The following is a 27,746-nucleotide window of genomic DNA, read 5'->3' as shown; positions in this document are numbered from 1 at the left end:
GCAACAATTCTTAAATCTTTCCTTGTCTTTAATGACTTTGACCCATTTGAAGAATACTGGTCAGTTATTTTGTAGAACATTCCTCAGTCTGGCTTTGTGATGCTTTTTTCATAATTAGATTGAGGTTATACATTTTGGGCAAGAATAGCACAGAAGTGATGCCCTTCTTAACACATCATATCAGACATACTCAATGTCAATATGTCTTATTACTGGTGATGTTAACCTTGGTCGTTTGGATACAGTGGTGTCTGCCAACTTTTTCCACTGCAAAGTTACTGTGTTTCCCTTTGCAATTGATAAATATCTTTGAGTGGGGAGATGCTTTGTTGTTAGGGGTTATCCTGCTTCTCTTCAAACTTTTGAAGCATCCACGCATGCAGCCTGCCTGTATTCATTATTACTGCAGCATTTGACTAACGGTGATTTTCTACTTCCCTCACTCCTTTGAAATTTATTAATTAGAATTCTTCTGTAAAGAAGATACCACTCTTTTTAAGTAAGAGGCAGACAAGTACACTGCGAGGCCACTGAATCTAGATGAAATGAACTTCAGAGTTAAACTGACCTCTATTGGAACTGAAACTATTCAATTTACCCTTTGTGTTCAAGGGTACCTAGTCAGTAAGTTGATTCTATGACCACCATCATCATCAAAAATAATACTTGCCTTCTGTAGAACAATTCTTAACTTGGCTTAGAATAGTTAAAGCAATAAGTGTCAAGAGATTTTCTTTCTATCTTTCTGCCTGGGTTTCTCCTATAAAGAAACTGGATGGAGACTACCCTTCTTTCTAACTTGATCCATTCAATACTCCATAGACACTACCTTCTTGCCCATATATCATTTTTAAAGAACTGCATGTCTAGGAGTGTTGGATGTAACCAGAAGTAGATGTGTTAAACTCCCCAAAATGTCTTAACAATTATTCTTGAGTTTTCTTCTGGCTGTATTTTGTAGTTTAAATAGCAATAACCCTAAATATATAACAGGTATTCCTCTGCAGTTCAGAATTGCCACTGGTATTGCCTATACTGCGATACTTGCCTTCGCAATGTAGGTAGTATCAAACTATGGTATCTCAACTCACTATCAATTGAAAAATGAGATTTGCTTACCAGTGGAATACATTCTGCTTGACATAGGCATTTTTTTCTACAAGAAGAAGCTTTTACTAGTTGTCTAATAACCTTCATCATAATCTTACTTATTGTTTGGGTGCATTTTGGGTATGTGAAAAACTGTACAGTTACATCAGTTATAAAGTTCAAATCAGGATCTCCCTCTCGGTTCCAGCCTAAATTTAAAAAAAAAAAAAACAATCAAATTCCTATTTGTAATTGATTATTTTCTAACCTTTTCCATGTGGTGAAATATTGGAACTCTTCTGACACACACCTGGAAGAAGAGAAGGGATGTCCTATTTGCTCATCCCCATTAAGCAGTTTGTCCATCTATACCTTATTCATCAGCAATATATATTTTAAGTTTTCAGATATTTAATTAAAACACCTACTCATTCAATGATCAGATATGGTCCTCTCTCTGTCTTGATTGCTACCACAAGCATGCTTTCCTTTTCAAATCAAAACTGATGAACAGTTCATCAAAAAAGCCCAGATCACTACAATGGTCCATGGACTTCATTTTGTAATCAACTATCCAGGCACTCTGGTTAGTGGTTGGTGGAATTTACCTGTGGTTCTTAGTCATGGCATGCTACCATCAGTGTGAGCTCTACTGCAAGCACTTAATTACTAACCATACCTAAAGTGCCAAAGATTAAGAGTGATTTGCTTTTTCAAAAGAAGTCAAGGTAGATATACTTTCTTGAAAGGGAATGGAATGGTAGAATTACAGCTAGATCCAAGACAAACTCGTAAAACCTATAGCTTTCTGTATCTTTTTTTAGCACTGGAAATGGTTCTGTATGACACATCCTCTCTGTGTCATTTCAGGATGGCCACTGTAGAGGGGCATTGGACTTTCCATGTTTATACTACAGAATTGCACCATACATAAATATTTTATTTGTAGGAATTCATCTTATGCACTTGGCAATAGGAATGGGTTAGATTATTGACCAAAAATATTTAATCTCCCTATGCCCTAACATATAAAGGGTATAGTTCGCCTACCCTTTTGACACTGGGCGTGGCCATGTTTTGCTTTGGCTTCATGGTAAGCAGGGTTTTTATATTTCCCCACTCTTTGTCTTTAAACTCAGCAATATTACTTACTTTGACCAAAGAGATGTTAGCAGACATAATGCCGTAAGAGGTTTGATCTGTCCATGTGCACTTGGACTTGCTCTGGCCTCTGCCATTGCCTTGACAGCCCCTTCAGCCTGGGTCCCAGCATAGACATAAGACATGTGTGGGGCAGACCTGAGCCTAACCTGCCACAAGGAGTCAAGCCCAGAAGAACCCAGACCTTAAAACAGCACTGCTCAGCAGGGTCCAGTCTGACCCCAGCCAACCTGCAGATACATGAGTGAGAATAAATGATAGCGCAAATAAGCCACTGAGTCTGGAAGTGGTTTGCTAGCCAGTAATAGCTGACAGACTGAGTCATAAAGAAAAAAGAAAAGAAAGAAACATCAATATAAAGGGTGCTTAATGAGTGAGTGTGAGATGGGAGCCGTGAATCTACTTTTCCTCCATAGGTATCCACTCCCACACGCATCTCCCAGTGTGAGTATCCGCCCCACAGATTGTTTAAAGAGAAATCCTTTTCCTGCACATGACCCTCTAAGTGAGAGTCACATGTGTAGACATCAAAGCATACACCCTATACTTTATAAACAATAATAATAATAAAGGCTTTCAAGAATAATGTTGACTTCTTGGGCCATTTTGATATAATACACTACCATTAGGAAATAACCCCACAAAACCTGTAACTCCACCTTTTCTATCTTGAGGCCCCACGTATGAAGACACTTTTGGGGACCAGTGAAGGGCAACGGCTAAGGGAAAATATGCTTTCTGTGTGGTTAACTGTTTACAATGAAAGTATTTCAGGAATGGAAGAAGACCTTAAAAGGGAAATTCTTGGCAGCCAAGTCTCCGGTCAGTGCCTGTACAATGATAGCACTGACCATTTCAAGTAACACATTTAAAATTTATATAATGCACATGACTAAATGTAATCCTTACTACCATTCTGCAGGCAATAAGTATTGATCTCCCTATTTAAGTTATTTTGCAAACACGGAAACAGAAGTTCAGAGAAGTTGAAGGCTTTGTCTGAAGTCACACAGCTAAGACTGGGGCTCAGACCCAGGTTTGCTTTCCCATCCCACGTTCTTCCCACCACACCACATATGAGGACAACTGCCACACAGCCTGGATTCAAAAGCAAAGGGTCTTCATAGTTTGAAACACTAGACAAATTAAAAGGTCAAAAATCAAAAGCCTTATTATTAGACTGGAAGTTCACAGTCAACAGCAGTTCAAATCCCTCTGAGTGGAAATGAAAAACACGTGGAGTCAGAGGCTTCAAGGCAAATATAAAAGCTGCAACCTAAAAATAAACAAAACACAGGAAAGGAGCTTTCCAACAGAGCGGTTTCTCACAAGGACAAATCTCTGTTGTGTGTCCCATAGAGAGAGGAAGAGATGGAGAGCAGGAATTGATTTATTTTTAACGATTGTTAATGGTTCTCTGCAGAAATACCAACGATCTCACTAAGTATAATAATAGTAAATGTTCATCTGACTCGCTATAGAATTATGTCCTTCCCTAACACTGGCACAGAATTTGTCTCTTCCAGAAAGTTCTTTTTTCTTTTTCAGCAAGTTCTTTTTGTTTTATCACTGCCTGCTATCCCAGTCCTGGCCAACCTGCTTATAAATGTATATACAAAATTCTCCTAATATCAACATGTACTTTTGCAAAGTGAACTTAAGTTGCCTACACATGTACATGTGAGCACTATGTAACTAGAATTTCTATGTGATTTTGATACAGGAATAATTATTAACTTGTCAACTATGGGTACTTGGTTAGTGTAGAACAGTAAATGAGGGGAACATGAGTGATTTATAAATGGGATGGGCTTCAGAATCTGAAAGATAAAAGCAAACCTTTAGGGTGCCTGCTCTTGCAAGAGACTCAGAACTGAGAAGCTGATTTTTTCAACATTTTTCTTGTAGACTTTCGATTTAGGCCACATGAAACATGACAAAGCCATTCTTCAAACAAACTCTCAGCCATAGAAGAACAAAAGAGCACTCAATGAAATCGAAAGGCAACTCATTTAAAACAGATAAAAGAAAATGCTTTTTATTTTATTATTATTTTTTTTTTGGTCCACAACATCATTAACTTAAAAATTTGCCGCGCAGGAAATTATTAAGGCAAGGTATTAGATATAGTTTGTTTTGTTTTTTTTTTTTCAAAAAAGATTTGACTGAGAATATAATCTGTTTCTACACTTGATGGGGCGGGGGGAAAGATGAGAAAGGTCACCTATCTTTGTTCAGAATGAATTACTACTTGTGGCCAAAGTTCCTCCTTGGGCGCTGCATTTCAAAACTACATGGCAATATGCACAAGGAGGGTTGGGGCTACCCTGTGAGAAAGCCTCCCGGTGTACAACTAAGAACAGCTGCCCTGTGGATGAGCCCAGGGCCATCTACTCTGCTGTTATTTCTTGTCGTGCGCTCCGGTGTACGAATCTGAAGGCTGATCTTCTGAAGGCTGAGAGTGTCTCTTTGGAAGCGAGGGAGAGCCAGGAGGAATCTTCTTTTTGAGTCCGCACCCCTAAGAGCGCAGGTAAAAGTACTTAGAGTTACTTCCTTTCCCAGTTCTGAGCCACCCAGAGCTGAAGGTTTGTGTTGCCTCCTAAGCACTAGAAATCCTTGGCATATGGTTTGGGGTGAGAGGATGTGTCACCTGAAGGCTCATTGCATCCTCCTGGTCATGTCGCCTGAACTAGGAAAACCGTCTTCATTCTGCTGCCATTTCAAATGCGAGAAATGACAAGAACGCATCTCCCAGACATGACACCTCAGGGGAATCTGCCACACACTGCTGAGGACTCCCCCGCCCCCATCAGTCAGCTCCTTCACCTGTCCCTCTCAGGACTGGAAACAGCCGGGGGCCGCACAGATACCAGAAGCCAGGTGAGTAGAGAAGCTGATGGGCACGTTAAGCAGAAAACCCCCTCCTCCCGAAATCCAGACCCGTGTGAGCTTTGGAGATGTCAGTCCACATAGACTGACCGTGACATAAAAGTGCAAATGGACATGCGTGCACACACGTACAGTCCTATTTACCTGCCTTATTCACCGAGCATTCAAAGCAGCTGAATGAAATATGGCTCATGCCCTCAAGGAGCCCAGCGTCGAATCCGGAGAAGGACCTGTAAGTGCCTCCCTGCCATGCAAGACAGGACAGGGGACATGCTGAAGAGCACCGCTGACTACCACAGGGTTTACAGGGGAGAGGCGGTGTTTGGGAGAATCAAATACGACTTCATGAGAAGGCGATGTCTGAGCTGAGCAGAGCACATGGATAGAATTTAAGTAGGAGGCATGAAAAAAGGGAACTCCCAGTGGAAGAAATGGTAAGAACAAAGAGATAGAAAGAAGAGGACAAGATGGTCTGGAGAGCAGTCAGTGATCCGCTTTGACTGGAGCCCGGATCTACCTGCAGGGTCAGTCGTGTAGTGAGAGGTCAGTGTGTACAATGGGTTCGCAAACAAGAGTATTTGAGTTTAAATCTTATTCACTGTGTTCCTTGGGCAAGTAACTCCACCTCTCTGTAGCAGGAGCTGCCAATGCCTATATCCCCTTGGTAATCAACACTGTTCCAGAACACTGACAGCCTGCTTGCCTCTGCAGAAGGGTACACTGTGGCTGGCAGAATGGGCTTGGCTTGTGGGCAGGGCAGGGCGAGGGGGCTGGGGACTTATCTCAAGAGCAATGCTCAAGCAATGACCTATAGGAGTTGGTGGAAAACTAGCCCAGTTCCTTGGCCCGCAGTGTAGCGCTCTGTTCTGCAGTCTCTTAGAGACAAACCCACTCATTACACCATTACTGACATTCCTCTCTTGCTGTTATCACAACCCCACACCCTCACTGGGCTTCCTGGTAACCAAGTCCTTGCCATGTGGTCTGATTTTGGAGAAACCCAAACTAGGACATTCTTTAATGCTCAGTTTCTTCATCTGTCATATGGAGATAATAATGCCTTCCTTGAATAATTGTTGTAAAAAATAGGTAAGATAATGGATTAAAGACTGGAGCAGGGTACCTGACACAGTAAGTGCTTGAGAAATACTGGTTATTCAATACACGTTAGCGATCCATGAATTCTTGGCTGTCTGATAAAGAGTAGGAATTGCTGAAAGGTTTTAAGTAAAGGAATGCTTTGAGGAGACTCCAATGGCCTTCACTGGAGGACCTGGTCTTCAGTGGAAGATTCTGGACTTCATTGTAGGATGGAACAGTGCACACCCTAGTGCTCCCCAATAACCATTTCTCCACTTGTTGCAAGCACATGAGAGGACCCCACATTTCTGCCACGTGACTAGTTCTGGCCAGTGACTGTGAGCAGAAGTTAGTGTGTCATTGCTGGGACAGAATATTTAATTTTCAGTGAGGTCATCCAGCTCCCCCTTCTCCTTGGAAAACTGATGAAATTCTAAAAAGTGGAGCTTGGATCACTGAGGGGAAGTGCTATGGGAATCAACCCCTAGAATCTATGATGACCATGTAACATAAATCACAGGTAAATCTTATTTTAAGCCACTGAGATTTTCTGATTGTTTGTTACTGTAGCATAACCTAGCTCACCCTGACTAATGCAGTTGGGAAAGAGGCACAAAGACTGAAGGCAGGTTAGTTACGAGTCTACTGCAAGCCTTGAGTAAAAACAGTTTGAAATAAGGCCTAGAAACTGGAGTGTAGGGGGAGAGAAATAAAAGAATAATTTCCACGGAAGAAGAATCAGCAAGGAAGAGAGAAGAGAAAAGGACTTGAAGATGACTCCAGGGATTCAAGCTTAGGAAGCTGGAAGGAAGATTGTATCATAAAAGAAAAAAACAAGTCTAAGGAAGAGTGGATCTTGGAGAGGCTGGTTTGTATGAGACATGAGCTTAAAGGGGTTCTACTTCACACCATCAAAAGAATCCTTCCTCTGTCCCATCCCCACAGAGAGCAGGAACCAGAGTTAATAGTGGGATAAGCCATAAAGGGGTTCCCTAGTATTTCCTGCATGGACCCAAATATAGGACATGATGATGGGATGGCTTGTATTCAGGGTTCTTGCCTTATAACTCAGTGCTCTTCCTATGACTCAGAACTGCCCCACTATTGAAGAAATAACACATCTGGTCTACACAACCAAAGGAGGGGTTGCTCAACAATGTGGTTAATTTGCTATTGTCTAGACAATAGAGTTATGTAACTTGTAAGGAACATAAAGCAAAAACTTGTCATCTTTTTCCTTCTTATAGTCTAAGAATGTTTTACCACAAGAAAATATAGCATTTAGGTTGTCCTAAGCTTATGCAACCAAAAAACACCACTTTTCTCTAAGAATTGATAAAAGCCCTATATTTTCTCAGCTTGTGGACGAAAGTCTCAGGAACTCAAAATTCCACTTGCAAACTTCAATGTGGACTGCTTAATCAGACTCTTTGTTATTATAACATTTTACAGAATTACTTAGTTTTTCTAGTTAACGTACAATTGTGAAATGAGGGCTTTCTATTTGACCAGAAGATGAAAATAATTTGCATAATAAATCATATTAAAGTGGAGGTCTTTTCTTTCCTGGCCACATGTTTTTTTCATTTTCCAGTTTTCAGAATGACCATCTTCCTTTCAAAACCCCAGAAGTTTTAGCTATTTTACTAATTATATTAAAAGTGCTTGAAGATGTCAAGAAAATTGAGTAATATAATAAAACAGCCCTACCATTTATTTAAGCTGTTTTACCTTTAACAGTTTCTTTTTAAATCTTCAGACCATCTAACCTGTGCACTGAATTTCCATTTATATAAAAATACATTAATAAAGGTCTATATTAAGAAATTATACTGGAAGAGCAGTTCATTATGTACCTTTCAGCTTTATAATTAGTTCTGTAATCTGTAATCAGATGATTTAAGTCTAATATAGTTAAATTACAAGCTAAGTAATTTCTATTTCCAACCGGAATCATTATATCTCTGGAATTTTGCAAAGCGCTAATGAGTTTTAGAGAAATGATTATATTTCTTCTTCACTTTATTCCCAGCAGTTAGCACTACCTGGCATATGGTCCTTGCTAAAGAAACAACTGCTGAATAAATGAATGAATATATAATCATAAATAAATGACTAGCAAAAGCACGTTCATTCGTCACTGCTCCCTACTCCCCTGCGATACTCACCTCTGCATCTCAGCTCAGAGCACTGACCCCATTTTTTTCTGATCGGTTGGGTGTCCATTCTGACTGGACGGTTCCTTTGTCTTATAGTTTATGAAATAGAAATGTGCCAGCCTCCAGAGAATGTGTGATAAAATGCAAAGACGACTGATCTAAGAGTCAAAAGATGTAGGGTCAGGTTCTGCCACTGCTGTGATTCTTTCTGTGTCAAGAGATGTGTTCGTCATTGAACCTACTATAAACTAGACCTGTGCTTGGCACATCATAGACATTATAAGATTTAACTCATGGAACTCCAAATGGTAAAAGATTTATCCCTATTTTACATGTTAAAAAAAAACCCCAAGGTTCAGAAAAATTAAGGAACTTGAACAAAGTCACAAATCTAAGAGGCAGCACTGTAAAACAGCTCTGACTCCAAAATCTATCACCAGGAGCAATACTAGTGATAGAGACAAATTTGCCAACTCTGAAGCCCCATATACGTATGTACTACCACCGTCATAATGTCAGTCTCCCATATTTCTGTCTTTGCCTTCATAGATACTTCTTGTCTGAAGGCAACAAAAACCACTTAATTAATACATTGGTGGAGTCCTCACTTTGCCAGATCTCTGAGTTTGGCTCTAGCCAGACCTCCTGTGTTTAACCCTTTCTCGGTCTGTTTAGATCAGACATGACTGACTGAGCATGTTCATACACTTGTCATGTTTCATAGGTGCCAAGTCACTATTCTGGAGTTACATCTCCCACAATTTTACAATTTGTATAAAGTGTAGCATGTTGACGCTGGTGGCATAGCGCCCTGCGCTCGGATATTCAGTCCAGCCATACGGCTTTCTAATGGCAATTTTATATCCATAAAAATCTAAGTATGCTGGAGTTTCAGGGTCCATGGCTGAGAATTAAAGAGGCTTGGTAAACTTCTACTTTGGGCTTCTCACACCCTGGCAGGACGTCCTCTGGACTGGAAGTCTACCATGGCCATCAAGTGTGTCTTCCTTAAAGAACTAGAGATTTGGGAAGCTGTCCTTGCCCTACACATCCCAGGCTGACACTTCATAATACACTTTGCTGAGAACCCATCATTTGTGCTTACTGGAGTGAACTGTAAGATGTAAAAGATTTGAGTGTCAGAGTACTCTTTTGGGTCAAGTTTCCAACCCATCATCTGCAGGACAACTTCAGCCCTGGAGAGGCAAGGAAAAAATGGCTAAGAAGAAAGCTCAGATTGCCTTGCTCAAAGCCCAGCTGTGCCCTTCAACTTCTTTCTGCCTCAGTCTTTTCATCTGAAAAATGATCATGGGATAAGACTTGCATCAAAGGGATGTTAAAAGGAATAAAAGTACATAATTTCTAAGTACCTGAAATAATACTTGGCATGCAGTAAAGCTATATGAATGTTCAAAAATTTTTTTAAATTCTGAAATAGCTTACTAATCATTGTATTTTTTACATACATGTGTCATTACAGAAGACACAGGTTCATGGACAACTGAGAGGGTATTCAACTCACTGAAAAGAATTTCACTGATTTGAACTCCATCAAGGCAAAGTTAGTTGGCAGTTTCATCAGGGTTTAGCAGAAGCTTGTGTACAGCCTACTGTGAAGAAATTACCTGTGCAAAATATGAGTTTGAACAAGAGGGCAGGAAATCTGTTTTGACCAAAAAAAAGGAAAAAACTTTTTAAAGCACTGTGAGCAAAAGAAAGTCTACCGAAGTTACTTCCTGTATTAACCAACAGCCTCCATTCTGTCTGTAAAGTGCACTGATGCTGACGGCAGCCAACGCCCCTGGAAGGCTCGGGCTGGGAAGGCTCCACTCTCTGTAGGGTCCTCGGGCATCCACTTCCCCCACCGCTGAGCGGTGTGCTTACCGAGAGTCACTTGCATTGTTCCCAGTTGTTACTTTAATTACATGACCTTTCACTCTGCAAATGGATGAAATACAAATACAATAAGAAAAAGCTGTTTCTATAAAAATGAGGTTGACTGCTTTGGGATAACACAATAAAGGTGTTTTCTAAGCAACAATTGCAGCAACTCTAAAAGACTGAAAATTCCGGGCATTTTCTGCACCCAGATAATGCCCTACTGTTGCAATTCGTGCTTGAAGAATGACCAAGAGCTCCAATCAGTGGGTCCGTGTTAAAAAATAAAAAAGAGAAGAAGCAGCAGCAGCATTATCCCTATGTCCAAATGTTGTCAAATAAATCACCCATTGCTCTCTCTCAACTGAAAATAAATTGTATCTATATTTAAATTGTCCCCTTAACCGACTCTTTCCGTCAACTGACCAATCCGAATTGGAGTGGATAGGAGAGTTTCTACTTTAATAATGTAAGAATAGTTACTCTTGATAACAACTGAGTCTTATTTTTCCTTTAAAACAGAGCTATTGTCATTATTTTGAAATATGAGCAGAATGGAGGTTCTAGGATATGGGTCGGGCCCCTAATGCTTTCTATGTGTGTGTATTTTGGACATAGTCATATATGGTCCATTATCTACATCAAATGGAGAGCTTATTGAGTGATAACTTGATTATCTCAGGGTTATTTACAATAGAGCAAGACCCTCACATCTATCTAAGGCTAACTCCCTTGGACTTGCTCTAATATCCCCATCTTTGTTGGCGTTCAAGAATTGAATCAAGCTATCTGCCAGGAAAGGAGAAACGTTCAGCAGGAAAAGAGGACATCAAGGATGGTAATAATGAATACAGTCACCACAGAGGGAGCAAACAAAAGAAAGTAGCAGACCTGAGGATGTGTATTATCTGAAGGCTTAGTCCGACTAGGGTTCCAGCAAAATGTGGCCCTCAGCCTGTTTTGTAAATAAAGTTTTATTGAAACAGTCTTACTGAAATACATGTAAATTTCTTTACATATTGTCTATGGCTATTTTTGCTTTACAGTGGCAGACCTGAGTAGTTGCAATGCAAACCCAATAAATAAAATATTTACTATCTGGCCCTTTACAGAAAAAAATTATTAACCTTGGCTCTAATGGATCAATTCCATATAAGGCGGTACTCTCCAAGGTATGACTGTAATTGTGTTTTTTAAAAATATTTTGGAATTTTGCCATAGTGGATTAAGTCTTCAAGGTTATCCCCAACAAGGAGAAGCAAGCCAAGTGATTAACTAAGCCACTGCCTCTGTCTTATGACACAAATTTCCCCTCAATTTCCCCTTGAAGGATTCACTTAAAAGCATGCTGTGGAGATCATTTCAGATGGGAATTTTCATTCTGTACAAATGTACTGTTTTCTTTCTCCTGATACCCCTGTCTACCTGCAAGTCTCTGTGGTTTAGAAGGTGATGCTTCTCACAGACTTTGTATTTTGGAGCAAACCACGAGGATCTGACAAGTTTGCCTGGGTTACCTTTTCACAGATTGTTTCTCCAAGCATGGTACTGTCCTAGGAGCCTGGGCAGAGGGTTCATTACCTCTAAGCATACAAGAAAGACCAAATTCAAAAGGAAAAAGACAAGTCAATGAAAACAGAATGCTCACAGAGGTGGTGGGTCTGGCAGACACAGCTCTAGGTCAGGAATCAGAAGACGTGGGTCCTAGTGCTGATTCTGCTGCTAACTAAATGCATGACCTTAGGCATGTGACTTATCTTCACTGGACCACACAGGTTTAGACAGTTACCCAAGGTCCCTTCTAGTGCTAAAGTTCTAGGATTCCATAATGCCTTAGGAGGCTGTGCTGCTACTCTGTATGCCTCACATATAGCAAGCACTATATAAATGTCAGCCATCATTATTGCTTTGTGAAGGCACAATGCATGCCTTTAAATGTAAACATGGGTACTTTCCTATTGTAACAATCAACAACCTAAACTCAAGTTCTAAACTACAGCATAACCATACGCGATGAAGACTCGAATTTCTACTGGCCTTTTCCATTAGCACAAATGAATAAAGCTTTTTATGTAGGCAAGGGGATGGTGGTGGTAGTTCTTGGATCTAAAATCCAAGTGGTCATCCTTCCTGAATATTTCCAACTGGAGATCTGGTGCAATTAAGTCTTTATTTTATACTGTAATATAAATCTTTCCCCTCTGAAAATCTTGACGTGGGTTGGGATTCAAAACTAGGATTCAGCTTCGGAGCATCCAAACATCTTTTGCCTTCTTTTCATAACATACAACCCCCTTGGAGAGTGGAGTGGAGTTGTCCAACAAAACGGCAAATGACATTCAGTCTTGAGTTTCCAAATAAGATTAGTCGATTACGGGTGTAAAAGAACTGAAAACCCTCAAGCCTTGCCACTTCAGAGCTGACCAACGTGAGTTACCTATCTTGGTAAATTTCACCTGAGAGTTTTCTCAGAAGACACAGAAAACTGCTCTGTCCATAAGTCTGGCAGGCATAAGTGTTGGAGAATTAACATTCACCCTTCAGCAGAACCTTCCCCAGGGATGGATGGAATTGATGTGAATACCCTGGCTCTCTCAACTTCAGGCAGGATAACTGAGCCACATGGTCTATACCATTTTCCCATGAGTCTAAGCTGACCTCGCCCACAGTGTAATTCGCCTGATGAGGAATCCTTCACTGACTGCCTTCTCCTTATCTCACTTCCCCACTCTCCTGTTTTTGTTGTTGTTGTTGATGTTGTTGTTGTTGTTGTTGTTGTTCTGTTTTGTTTTGTTTTGTTTTACATTCAAATAAACTATTTTGATTCAAGTCTTTATTCTATGGTCTGTTGCTGGGGAATCCAAACGAAGACAAAGGGTGTAACATAATTAATTCTCTAAAGTTTGAATAATGAGCATTTTCAACTCTACTAATCAGTGGAATATCAGGTACAAGAGATTTATAGCCAAGAAGTCAGAACAGAATTGAAAAAACATGAGCATAAAAATCAGCAACAAACCTAAGAGACATAGAAGGAAAGCCCACGTTTCTGTGGTCGTTCCCTTTAGGTCAAATTCACTTAGAGTTATAAGAGGTTAGTCTGGGTTCATGGTGACGTTCTCAAGAGATGGAGAATTATTTCATATGTGTTCCAGAAACCTCTGAGTTCCTAGAATTTCTACTGAGAGCCCTGGACATCACTGCGATCGTTTCTCAACACCACACAGAAATGGATAGGTCAGTCTCAATGTGCTCTTATCCAAGCAACCAGCAGATTTGGGCCCAGAGGACAAGCTCATTCTCAAAAGATCAAGGTTTCTATTGCTCTTGGAGTTACTCCATGAATTTACAGCAGGCATCCTTAAGCTAACTCAGACCTGATCCTCAGAGAGTTCTGAATACAAGCTAAACACAAATCAAAACCTTATGGTTACATCTAAGGAGGAAAACAGTAGAAATAGGGCACATAGCACAAAGCAGTGGTACCAAAAGTATCAGTCAGGATCCCAGCAGGAAGAAGAATTTACTTAATTTAAAAAGATTTCAATAGAAGACTACTTACAGAGGTGTGAGCAGCTCTGAGGAACAGCTAGGGGTACTGATGCACCCAGAGGCCAGCAGCCAGGAGATGCTGCCGGTACCCCCAAGTCAGAAAGCATAAATGGAAACAATGCTGCTCCCAGAGCAAGCCAGCCAGAGACGGAAGCGTCGGAGGGCCAGGAGATGTGGTTTTCGGGAAATGCAGCTGCTGCCAGCAAAGCGGCACCAAAGCAGGAAGGAATCGGGGGAGAAGCACACCAGAGTCTCCCCTGCCCTTTTCTGATCTCCTTCTGATGCCTCCCATGAGCTGGACCCCAAAAAAGCCAAAGGGCAAAGCAGTCTGGGTGATGCAGTAAGGCCAGCCCCAGGTAGCAAGGAGCAGGGCAGAGCAGAGCAGAGTGAGGAGTGGAGGAGGAGCACAAAAGTAGAAAACTTGCAGCCATTATTTAGGCACAGAGCAGAATATGTTGGAACCTCACTCTTTATGGTAAAAACTTTGTGGTCATTTCATTTGTTTCCTTGATACTCAGGTTCATCTCTACTCTCACTTTGCTTTGAAAATAATTACCCATTACAGAAAAGTGAGTTTTAGAGTGAACACGTGGATAATCACCCCATGCTTTCTGCCATAAACATTACACTGTACTTGCTTTATCACACATGTGTCAACAATCTTTCCCTGTCTCCATCAATGAAGCTGATTTTTGATGTATCTCAAAGTAAATTTCAGACATCAGTACACTTCTCCTTAAATATTTCAGCATCATGTCATTGACTTTGTTCATTTTTAATTGCTACTACAACACTGCATATTTTCCAGTTCTACTTTATATATATAGTATTTATGTATATATGTATATATCAAGAAACCAGTTGATGAAATGGGTCAGTCAATCGGCTGCTTTCAATTGGGCCACCCAGGGGCATGCATTTTATCAGGCATGATAGTCCTTACAAAACAAAGACTAGAAAAACCTGTGTAAACACTCTACTTTTGGCTGCTTTACTTTCCAGGGATTACAGAATTGATCTTCTCAAGCAAGCCAGGGTCAGCACAATAAAACTGAAGAAGACTGTTGAAGAACTTGAGTACGGTTTTCCTCCTGACCTCACAGACAGATCTCCTTACGAGAGACGGACAGGCTTTATCCCTTCTGCAACCTGACCTTTTCAATCACACCGCCAATGCCATTCCCACACAAGTCTCATTTTCCTTTGGTTTCAAAGACAGATGGAGGGTGGAGGGGAACTGAACACTGGACTGTTTTAACTCCTCCTCCCCCACTATCTTTTGATGTATGAGTAAACAGTATTATTGCCTTTGCTTCCTAACCTCCCAAAACATGATAAAAAGCAGGTCTGAGACAGCCCCACATGTTACTTCAAACTCCATCTCTTCTCTGGGTATCAAAAATGACATATTTCATTGTATGGACTCAATCAGACCCTCCTTAAAAACCCACAATTCGGATAGCTTCTGGCAGCACAGAGATGGGATTTAAATTACATACTGCTGCAGACTGACTCCTGGGCCATTTCCTTCTCTAAATCATACTGCAGTGTGGGTTTTCAAATATCGACTCAGGTTGAGGAAAAATGTTGGCACATAGAAGTGACACCTTTCTGCATTGTGATGGAGAAAGGAAATGAATTCGGGAGCTGGGAACATAATCAAATTAATCATGCAACGTTAAAATGTATTTGCCCAAAATGAGGCCATCGTTTTCCACTGCACAGCTATCTGGGAAAGGCCACCCGCATGCAAGACGCTCCACCAGGCGATGGAGGGGACACAGAAGTGGGGACAACAGTGCTTCTTTGACAAAATTACAGATCTAATAGAAGGCATGTGTCAGGTATTCCAAAAACATAATACAAGGAAGAATGGGAGAAAGGAGAGAGGACTTCTGGCTAGAAGGGTCCATGAAGACCACAGAGAACAGGGACAATGTGCTTGGAAATGTCACTGCATTCCCTTGGGCAGAGATGAGGGAAGGACATTCCATGGGGGCAGATCAACATGTGGACAGGTTCAGCCCTAGGAAGCAATGAGGAGGTCTACCGAATAGCAAATAACCGAGCTTGGTTGGAATACAGATTGTGTATTCAGTGAGAAGACAGGAAAAGTAAGTGGGGGCTATCCTGTGATAGACCTTGGATGCTCAGATTTAGAGTTTGGAAGGCAGCAGGGAGCCAGAAAAAAATATTAAATACAAGAGTGACAGGATTAGAACTGTATTTTAGAAAGATTATTCTGGCAAAGAGTATGGCTGACTCAAATGGGGAGAGAGGAGACACCATAGAAATAGCAACTTTTATATTTATTCTCTTAATACCTCAGTGAAGAAGGTAGCTAAGGAAACTTTTTTTTATATTCTAACTGCAAATAACCTCTTTTGGGGGTAAGGAACCAGACAGCCACTATGTGAAATCTAACGCTACTGCAGTAGCTGTATATAATCTTGATTCATGATCTTGATTCCTTCTTCTTGGTTTTATACAGAATCCAAAATGAATGTTAGCTATTTTTATTAAACTCTAAGCTGATTCTAGATCTTTCATCAATAACATAAACTTTATGACTGATCTAGACACCAAAAGTCATGATTTGATGACATAAACACCAAAAATCTAGAATATGAAATTCCTTTCAATTCCATTTTTCCTAGGAGCCTAAGCTCAATTATACATTTGTGTCAATGTTGTCAATATTTGGGGTTATATCAAATATGGAAAAAGTACCGTCTCTACCACTATATAAACTCTATAAAGCACAATGAACTTAATTAATATTGCTAACTTTGAAGTGCCCGTTATGTACCAAATATTTAAGTACCCTCCTAGGTACATTTCCAGTCATCATATTATCTCATTGATTTATCAGATAAAACCCTGGTGGTAGGCAGTATGAGCCTTAAATTTCAAGCGGAAATCTAAGGCTTAAAGAGATTAAGGACTCTGTCTGGGATCAGACAGCCATCAATTTCAAAGCTAGGATTCGAACCCAGGTCTGTTTGATTGGATTCTTGTTACAATTCCTCCAAGCTGAAGGGATGTGTGTTATGTGTGTAGGTTGTGGCCAAAGCCCATCAATTACTGCAAAACATCTATCAAAGGAAGGCTTCTTTTTCTGACCTAACAGTTTACTTGTTTTTTACTTGTTTAACTACACCCATTAAGCGCTCCTAGAACATCAAAGAGATGCATAAGAAACTCACAGAAAGCCTTGAATGCTAAACCTTGAAGTACACCACACTGAAGGTCTAGCAAATACCATTTGCCAGTAAAGAAGATGGCTAAATAGTAGAGGAATGGAAAACTTGGAGGAATGTGGAAGAAAGCCAGGCTGAGCCTCCTGGGCATCCCTGAAATACCAAAAAGATCCTCTGTGGGAGACACTGGGAGGATTCTGGAGCTATCCTCCAGCCACTACAGCTACTTCTCATTTACAGACAGCCCCTCAGTCATCACATGTTTTGCAAAATACACACCAACCAGTTAGGAATATGACTGAAAGCAGTACCAGTTCATTGTACAGAGTGTCCCATGACATGCATGGAGCCTCTGCAGGTAAAGGGTGGAGAGCTTTGTTGGCAAGGTCCCTCCTGGCTGCAGAGCTGCACTCAGGCACATCACAGTGATCATGTTGGTGTCCATGAGCTGCATGAACACCTCTGGTTCATGGGAAGCATCAAGGGCTAGGGGTTGTCCACCTGGGTTCATGCCCTGGCTGTGCCTGTTTCCTCTTTGCTAAGTCATCCACTCTTGACTTCCCAGTGCAGCAATGGTTTCAAGATCTAATGAGATCAGGTGCCTGAAAAAGTGCAGTGGTTCAACAAAATGTATCGACTGATTTTTGTTGGGAGTCAGTCCACACCATCTCCATCCCCATCAAAGCAGGCTGTGGTGTCTAAAAAATGATTTTTATATTTTAAGATGCAACTCTCACTGAATAAATTATTCTACCATGAATAGTCCTTTTTGTTATGGGACACAAATAGAAGGAGCCTCTAGAAAACTGTGGCAAAAAAAAAAAAAAACTGGAGTTCTAGTTGATGTGCCTTAAAAACTCACTCGATTTAACACACTGGGTAGTGATTTTACTTTCTAAAAGGGATTAATTTTACTTTTTGTAAAACGTAGGAAATACATAGCAACAAATAGCATATAGTCACATAAACCTGTTTTTGGATGCTACTGCAAACTGATCTAAGTCAATTTGACTACTTTGCTTTTAGGATCTTTTATTAAATCATGGTAGCCTGTATAACAAGTAAAGATACTCTCTGCTCTTCTACCAGGTTGGACATGACAATGAAAGCAAATTCCAGGCCAAATTCTGCCCCATATACACATACTCATGGCCAAGAAGTCACAAAAATTCTCAAATAACTTACTCTTCTTACATCCCTGATTGTCCTTTTAGGAATGCCAAAGGACTATGTCAGCGCCAGTCCACCACATCTGAACTACATTTCCCGGTCTCCTTACAGTTGGGTTGGGGGCCTGTGATGGTGTTCTGGCCTGGCACATACACGTCTCTCACACAAGCCTTCTTTCCCTTTACCTTCCATGACACCTGGGAGGCCTCTTTTAAAGATGGTGACATTACAAGATGGAGGTATTAAAGATACATGACTCAGGTATTCAGGTCGCGGTATGGAGGAGGGCAGCCCAAGAGAGCCACCCAACAAGGAACATTCCCTTTGGACTTGGAGTAAGTGGAAAATAAATTTTATGTCAAGCCACGGAGATTTGGAGTTGTTTGTTATGCAGCAAGCACCTTGCTGAGGCAGATACATCAGTATTCTAATGGCAGGATCAGCAAATCATCTAGGGGGACCAGGCAAATGAGTCTACTGTGAAGTGAGGAAGATACAAGATTGAATGGAGCTCTGGCCCAACGCCAGAACAGCCTGACTGTTGGGCTTGCTGGATTGTTACTCTTTGTCCATGCAAAAATAGAGGGACATGTACAATCTTTTTAGCCAATCACATATTTCAGCAAGGAAAACATTATCTCTAACATAGTTTATGCTTATTAACAAATCCCCTAGCTTGGATTTTTGATAACATCACTTGACGTATTTTCCCAGTGACCTTTGAGAGTGGACTTCATAGTAAAGTTCTTCAAGTGGTAATTAACCAGCCGGCAAAGAGGTGAAGTTCAAAATTTTTAACCACTGGTATGGCACAACTGGTACCAGGTCCAAACTCGTTTTGCTAGCCTTACAACAGGCCAATAAATCGGGAGCTGATGTGCTGGGGCAAGGAATAACAACTTTTTTCAGAAAGCCAGCAGACTGAGAAGATGGGGGACCAATGTCCTACAGAATCATCTTACCCAAGTCAGAATTCAGGCTCCTTTCATACTAAAAAGGGGAGGGGGAGTGGTTGGTTGCTGCAAACTTCTTGGTGTCAGAATCTTTGTTCCTGCAGCTGTCCATGTAGGTCAGGTCGTGATGTTCTCATAAACCTCCAACAAGACAAATGTTATTCTCTGTTCTGCAACTTTTTATCTCTATATAAATGGAAAAGTGTTATATCCTTACAAGTCAGAGCCTTGAGAGTGGGATATCCTTATATTTCAGGCTACAGGCAACAATCTTTAACAAAAGGCACAGAACCAGTAAGACTAAGCCTAGGAAACAGAGCACAGGGTTAGCGCTAAAAGAGCAGATCTAATATGGAGTCAGATTTGTTCTTCCCTAGTACACAGTCACCAAGAGATTAAAATAGATGTAAACTCTCATGCTGGAGCGGTGCCTAATATCCTGGATTACTTAAAATGTTAATTAAGCACCTTTAGGGTAGAGATTAAATTAATTCACACCATGACTGTTTATACTGAAGTATTTAAAAAAATAAATTACACACAAACAGGCATCTAATTCACAGCCATCATCTGGTTTATTTATGTCTCTACTCACTCTAAGAATTACCAGCAAAGGATCATGGGACCTGTTCCTAAGTGTAAGATTAGATCAATAAAATTAGCCATCTGCCCAAGGAAGGCTTTAAACTCAGGTTGTTTTTAAGTATTATGTTTCCAACTGCCCAGATGTTACAGAAAAGTGCCTGCTGATACAACTCTTTTTGCACAGTATAAACCATTGACTGGCTAATATAAACTTGTTGCACCAAGAAAAATAAATAGCATTAACATTGCTTTAAATCTGATTTGGGATTTTGGGTGCCCTGTCAGCAAACACAAGTGTTAAGATTTAAATTGCTCAGGATTTGCAAAGTCAGACAAAGAAAGAATCTTCAAGTGTCTTTAGGGGAGTGGGGAGGAAGAGACTGGAAAAGAGATCAAGGCTTCAGCACATGTACCCTTGGTTGGTTGGGTTGGTTAAGGTAATAATAATTACTGTGAGCATTGTCAGATAATAATATCCTGTCTTTGTGCAGCACTTCAGTTCTTTCAAAGCACTAGTCTGCTTTATTTCCTTTGATTCTTAAAATAAGCTGGCTGGGTTACCTGGGGTACCTTTTTTTTTTTTAACAGCTGTGGAAATGCAAGAATCATTAAATAGGAAAAAGAAGAGGCAAGGAAGTCTGGTGGTCTCTTCTCTGTCTTTCTATGTCACGGGTAGTGGCTCATTAATTACTCCAATCTACTGATCAATGAGCAAACCCCAGCCATTTCTTAGCTCTCCAGCTTCACGGGGATTGTCCCAGACTCCCAGTCACATGTCAGTCTGGGCAATTTTCTATCAGGGGCAGCGGCTCCCCCCACCCCATAACCCTGTAAAACCTCCACATGACAATTACCAGGCAAAAATCATCCATCACCCTTGAGGTTACTCTTACTCAAAAGAATCCACTCAAGCAAGACCACAAAAGTGGAAGCCATATTTCCAAACCCCAAATCAAGGCATGTGGTTGGCCAAAGAGTCTTTCTGACTTGTCAATTTATCCAAAACAAAAATTGCACAACTCAGTACAAATTAAATCATGTTATCAATCATACATTAACATGTATGAGAAAGGATACAAGTACATGAAATCATAAGTGTCTGTGTTAATTATTCTGATGCCTGGAAATACACATTTTCTTTCCTCTCCCCACCCTCCCTAACCCCATCCAGATCAAACAGTCCCAATTTCACACACACTGCCTCCAAGCTTCAGGCTTCTAACCCTTTTCAATGCCTTGGTACATCCTTTATTTTACCTCATTTAATCCTTAAATGGCAGGTCCCCTCCTTACCCTATTTTTCAGACAAGGAAACCCAGGGTTACAGAGCTAATATAACTTGCCCTGTGTCACCAAGTAACTAATAAAAAAATAGGTGTCAGAACTTGAACCCAAATTTGTCAGATAGCAAAGCCTGTGCTTTCACCCAAGCTCTCCTGCTCAGCCGGGAGAAACCAGCCTGAAAAGGAGCTGCGTGGAGGTAGGGGTGCAGTGGGTATGGGGGAATTGCGGGCGGAGGGGCTGGTTGTACACAGCTCAGAACGGCTTCTTATTAATGCAGGGTCCCTCCTGTGTGCAGCCATGTCTCAATGACAGGGTTAGGGGAAGAGGGTGAGGAGCAGGAGGACTTCCTCAGAAAAGACGTCCTTCAGGGACCTTCAGAAGACCTCAAGTCCCAAAGCCAAACTTCGGAAACCCTGCAAAGAGTCTAAACACCCGGGTTGTTGTGGTTAAAATACAGATGCATGATGTGGAAGTGGAGATTGTCGAGTGGCACTAGAGAGTACCTGGAGTGGGGGTACCGAGGGACGAGAGGCAGTGGGAGGAGCCCAACTTCTCCTCGCTCATGTCTCTAAGTGTGGCCTGTGAACCACATGCACCAAGTGACCCGAGGTTCTTATTTAAAAAGCAGATGTCTGGGATGCTCTCCAAGAATTCTTATCCTCACAGAAGTTCAGGAATGACTTGCCTGGGTCAGAGGTCTGAGATGGGCTCTGAGCCAGCTCTGGAAAGTGCGCCCTCTGCTGGTAGCAATTTGATTTGACTTCCACCTGAGTCTCTCCCTGCCTCCAGGCCCCGTCCCCCATCCCAAGAGATCAGGGGTTCTTCAAGGAGGCAAATGCTTTCCAGCTCACTTCAGGAGGCTGAAGCCACACTTTGGGGTCCTTCAAAATGGAGCTTCACAACCGATGGAATCCAAGATGGATTTGGGGGATTTCGCCTACAAACTGCCATTTAGACTCTGCAGTATCTCCTCACCTTTCCCCTTTTTCTTCCCCTGAAACAGCAGGTGCACTTCCAATACCTGCAGCTTGACATGCTGTGACCAAAACAAGTGGCAGGGGTCTTGACCAGCCCAAAAGATTCTCTGTTGCAATTAAGACATCACATCACACATTTAGTCCGTTGAGAGAAATCACAGTCTCACTTGCAGAGTGGGTGAGGCAGGAGAAGGCAGAATTTCCCCAGGATAACCCTGCAGGAGCTGAGGTCCCACCTCTGCCTCAGACACCTGAGTCCCAGTTTTCCAGAAATTTAGCTCTGGGTCACTGGACCACTTTTGAGCTATGAACAGAGGGACAACTACTCCCAAAAGAATTCTAAGATTACTAAAGCCCTGGGCTCAGGGTAAGAAACAAAAAGCAAAAACAACAACAACTCCAAAAAAAACACCATTCAGTTCCTTCTGACCAAGTCACTCTTCCATGAGAAAGCATTCTGAGAGAAAAAGTAGTGCTTCATGTTACACACAGTTACTCCTGACCTTGACCTCTCTGTCCCTTAATCTCATAGAGAATCAAAGGAAAGAGACAGAGAAAGAAAGGGGCTTCTTTATAAGGATTTGGTATGATTTGGAAACAAACAGGAGGGTGAGAGGGCGGACGGAAGGAAGGATCAGAGGGAAGAATTTCTGCTACAGTGCCTGGGCTGCGGGCACACCCCTGGCTATGTGGTGGGGAGATATATGCATCTCCCTGGTGGCCTTGGTGAGCCCCAGTTTTCCCTGGAAAGCAAGACAACTTCCAGGTGGGTGGCAGAGGTAGAACAGGATGACCCTTCAACCATCCAGCTTCACACTAGTAGCAGAAGAAACCGCCTAGAGGTGTATGTATTCCCCACCATCAACCAGTGAGGCACACTGCCCCTGAGCTAACTCTGCTCTGCTCCTCCAGGCGTTTGATTTTTCTTTCCGCCTTTCCCTGGACCTTCGGTTTAGTCCACTTTTTCAGGTAGAGAAATGCTGAGGGAAAAGTGGAAAGGAAAAAAGACTAGCAACCTGTATTTCCCCCCAAAATAACTGTGGACCTCCAGTCCCCAAGGAAAACCTTGACTTCTGAATCTTGACCTGACCTTGTCCCACTGACCCTGGGGAAGGCAGCTGGCAGGCAGAGGAAAGACTGGGCCCACATGCAGCCCTCCAGCCCCTCCTGGAGCAGAAGAGTTAAGCTAACTCCATGAGCTACCAATCTGCCTCGGGGACCGTGTGTGGCTTGTTGCATGCTGGTTCAGGCAGATGTGTCTGGATTCCCTTTTCCCTTCCTCTGGCTCCACATAAGTGGCACCACCATCCTCCCTGCACTTCCTGGTGAGACTCTGGGTAAGGGAAGTGCCAGAAACCACTCAAGACCGTCTGGGTACTAGTCCCAGCTCAGCTTCCGATGTTAACTCAGGCAGGTCCCTTCACCACACTCAGCACAGCTGTAAAACAAGGGCTTCCACTTCCTCCCAGGTCTATGATGTGAATTCGGGTGCCCCATGGAACCACCCCCCCACCCCCCCCACCCCGTTCATCCAGGAGGAAGATGCACCCACTGACAGGCTGCAGTTTGGCTATCAGGCTGCTAAGGACTCCTTTTCGGTCTTGAATATCAGAGCCCGAATGCCCATTCCCCCACTTGTTATTGTGTGGCCCTGGGTGAGATATTTTATCTCTCTAAGCTGCAATTTCCTCTTCAGTTAAACAGGAGTAATAACGGTACTCATCTCACAGAACTGTTGGGTTGATTAAATAAATCAGTATGTGTCCAGTACTTAGAACAGTTTAGTATGCACTTAATTAGTGTTTATTATTATTATTTTATTATTTTTTATTGAAGTATAGTTGACTTACAATGTTGTTAGTTTCAGATGTACAGCTAAGTGATTCAGATATATATATGAATATATATACATATTATATATATATATTCTTTTTCAGATTCTTTTCCATTATTGGTTATTATAAGATATTGAATATAGTTCCCTGTGCTATACAATAGGTCCTTATTGTTTATCTATTTTATATATAATAGTGTATATCTGTTAATCTTAAACTCCTAATTTATCCCTCCCTGCTTCCTTTCCCCTTTGGTAACCATAAGTTAGGTTTTTATGTCTGTAAGTCTATTTCTGTTTTGTAAATAAGTTCATTTAAATGGCTATTATTTAATTTGACTTAATTTGAAAACTGTCATTTTCTTGTGAGTCTCAGCAAATGCAGAGGTTTCTTTATTAATGCTCAGTGACAGAAGAATAGCAACCTGGGGTGGAGGGAAAGTTGCCTATGTCGGATCCAAATGAGACTCATAATTGAAGCAGCTACTTGATTTTTTCTCACCAGAGGCAGTGGGGATGGGCAATTTTCAGGTAGATTTTGAATCCAAGTCTTTGCCAGCAAGGCTGTACTGGTCAAAAGTAGATTTAGGAGTGTGAGGAGAAAGACAGGGTCGACCAAATAAAACAGGACTGTTCCAGGACAGCTTAGCTGGTAGTCATGCTACCTTCAAAGTACTGCACACACACTGATTTCAATTGAGGAAACAAGGTACAGAGAAACTCCCACATGGATACTAGCAGGATTTGCTGGTGTCTGGGGAAGATTATAAATTAGCTGGTTGCTGTTCACATCTGAGCCAAGTGAAGCACATTCAGTTTTTAATCTGGACCAATTTTCCGGATCAAAAACTAGTCTTTCCAAGGGATGTAAATGAGCCCAGGAGGAAATTTTCCCCCGAAGTTTATGAAGTAGCTGTCATTTTAATCTGAGCAGCTTTCCAACCTGAAAGCCAGTGTCTGGATAAAATTATAAAGTAATGAAAAACTCTTCTAGGCTGAACCTAGTCCAAACACTCCTTCCACCTCAAATTTGATATATTTAATGTGCCAAAATACTTTAAATGTAGAGCTCCCACTATCAAAACGCTATCTATACTTCAAATAAAACCAAAGAGACCAACATGGCATATTCATGGCATAAATAACAGACTCAGACCCTGGATGAACCAGGTAGGAAATATTTTTAGGAGAGGAACTATGAAAAATAAGAAAGGAAATATGGTAAACCATATGAGCAGTTTTACACAGCAGGCTTTTGTGAAATACTTATTAAAAAATTCTGCTTAAATGAATTGAAATCTATCCTTAAAAGAACATGACATACACTGCTCACACTTAAGAACTACAGAGGTACCTATTCATTGTTCAAAATTATGACTAGATGGTTCTATGTGCATAAACCCACAGAATGCAATGTGATGTAGCTATCTTAGAAGCCCTTCATTGAAATCCTGGAAGATGAGTGTTTGTGTACACGTAGGAAAAGAAACAACTTTATATAATATCATCTTGAACTGCTGCTATTTTCCCCAAAATGAATTATCAGTGGGAACAGGACAGCTCATAATTTAAGCGTGACTCAGATTATAATAATGACCATAAATTTCAAGGCAGGTAGCAAGGCACAGGTGTAACAGATACAGCTTGAAGGGTGAAGGCTCTGCCAGAGCTGAGAGGCAACAAGTCATATTTCCAAATGGAGAGATCCTTGAACAGCGAAAATATTTAAGCAGCCATATGGGAACCTGCCAAGATTATTTTCTTTGCCCTCTGATATATTTTCCCCGGTTTGTCTCTTTCGTATAGAAACATTTGTGAAGACAAACTGCGCTTTCTGCAAAGTTTTGCAGTCTGCATTCAAATAAAGTTATATTGTTTTCCATTGTTCATAAAATATAATTAATCCCATAAGACAACCTCGCTTACAAAGTAAACTAAGAAAAAACAGATTTTTCAGAATTCTAAATATAGTCTCCCCAAAGAAGAATAAAAATCATTATTCGAGAGACAATGTTTAGAACTTTCTTGCTTAGGAAGGTCTACTTTGAATAATCTCACAGCACAGGTCAAACCGCCAAGTAGAAGAAAACACACGAAGACTTTCTACCTGTACAACTAAAGGAAATGCAAGTAACTGTGTTTCAAGTTCTTTGCAGTTCATTGCAATAGCCTGCAATGCCATACATCTTTGTTTAAATCTCAGAGCAAAGACTGCAGCTCTAAAACATGGTAAAGAATTGACTCGTTGGGCGCTCTTTTCTGAGAAAACGGCCCCAGAGTGGAAGGGGATCCAGCAGAAGAGGCCACATCCCTACCTAGTGCGTGGGAAGGACTGGAGACGGGCATAGGGTACACCAGGCAAATCTTCAGACACATAACAGGAAATGGCTGAGCTCTGGACAATATGAATTCAGTAAGATGTTTAGAGACACAGGAGGAGCTGCTTGACTTCTCTTGCACAGTTGCAATCCTCTGTAATTGAGACAGCATGATCGCTGCCCCCAATCTCAGCTCTCCGTGGTTAAACACAGAGCCCTCCACCTCTACTGTGTCTGGTAAATAGATCACCCGTTTAACAAACAAGTATCCCTGGAACGGCTGGGGCTGGGGAGGCGGGTAGGGGGAGGGCGAGGTTCGCGTCTTTTCTCAGCTCTGGGCAGAGACGAATCCAGTTAAGTGCTGCTTAACTGGGGTGAGAGAGGCAGTGCGTTGCCCGCTTTGCGTCCTCGCTTGGGACTGGGACCTGGGCGCTCCGGGCGTGGTGCCCCCGGGAGCACTGAGCGCATTACCTGGTTTTCTGAGAGCTGCTCTGAGCGGCACAACTCCAGGTCCAAGGCTGGAAGCTAGGAGCAAGAGCCGGAGCAAGACGCCTCGGATTAAATCCATTTCACCGCGGGCGCCTCCAAAGTTTCACGAAGTCCTGGGAGCACAGGGAAAGGGCGTCTCCTGGGGGGCGTTGGGGGACGCAGCCCCCGCGGATCCCCTGACCAGGGTGAGGAGGCGAAAGGCTGAGGGAGCTGGCCCGAGAACGACGGAGGAGTCCAAGGAGGCAGGACAGCAGCCAGGAGGTCGGCGTGCGGGAGTGAAGCCGGCTGCGAGCTGCAGGGCTTTTCGGGCGGGGGGGCGGGGGCGGCGAAGGAAGCCGACGGGGAGGGACCGGCTGGCCACGCAAGGGAGGGAGGCTCGACCGGCCCGGGGATGGAATTACAATCGAGTGCAAGTGAGACGGGAGGCCCTGAGACAATTTACTCTTCGCTCACCTCTGGGGACAGCCAGCCCATCACCCCGATAGCGACCCCCAGCGCAGCCCTTCCTGACTGGTGACCTAGATCAGGGCGCTAGGAGGGGCCGACTTCAACCACTAGGGGTGCAGGGCAGGACCCTCTGCCTTGGTCCTAATCCTGAAATCTTGCGGCGCCTCCCCCTCCCCTGGCTATACTCTCCTCCGGCCGCGCCCCTCTAGGTCGCTTCCACCCTGCTTGGGGACTTTCCCCAACACCTCCAGAAGTCCACCACACTTGGGAGAAGGCGGGTAATAGGGGGAGGAAGGAGGGTCTGCGATTTGCAAGTGGGGGAAGTAAGGAAGAAGAGGGGGCGGGGCCAGCCGGGACCAAGGCGCTAAGAAGATAAATGGGATTTAAGGCGCGCAGATGGAGAGCTGAAGCCGGCCACTCTGTTGGAAACGCCGGGTGGAGATTAGAGCCCGGCACGGGGAGCTAGGTGCCCTGCCGGCAGAGGAAGGCAACTTGAGACCCTCCAGGGGAGGAGATGAAGCTCCAGGTTAAACCTGGCGTCGGGGGAAGGATAGGCGCGCTAGCGGGCTAGCGGACTGGGAAGATCCGGCTGAGGCGGGGCGCGCCGGCCGAGCTGGGTCTGGAGGCCGACGGGGTTCCTGAACCCTTGATCCCGGGACCAGGGTTCCTAGATTGGCTCCG

The 27,746-nt window shown here is 42.5% G+C and overlaps 1 protein-coding gene across 1 annotated transcript in view; it reads right to left on the bottom strand.

The window, feature by feature from the left end:
* Nucleotides 1-26,902, bottom strand: part of EGFLAM (EGF like, fibronectin type III and laminin G domains) — a 161,832-nt gene extending 134,930 nt beyond the window's left edge. Inside the window, exon 1 of the mRNA XM_031444189.2 lies at nt 26,601-26,902. Within this exon, the coding sequence (XP_031300049.2) occupies nt 26,601-26,697 (97 nt within the window). The 5' untranslated portion in view covers nt 26,698-26,902. The remainder of the gene's footprint in view (nt 1-26,600) is intronic.
* Between the last annotated feature and the right edge of the window lie 844 nt (nt 26,903-27,746).

Source organism: Camelus dromedarius, chromosome 3, assembly GCF_036321535.1.
Source record: "Camelus dromedarius isolate mCamDro1 chromosome 3, mCamDro1.pat, whole genome shotgun sequence".
In the NCBI taxonomy this organism is placed as follows: domain Eukaryota; kingdom Metazoa; phylum Chordata; class Mammalia; order Artiodactyla; family Camelidae; genus Camelus; species Camelus dromedarius.
The sequence above is the reverse complement of the archived record's forward strand: the minus strand, read 5'-3'. Positions and strand labels throughout refer to the sequence as shown.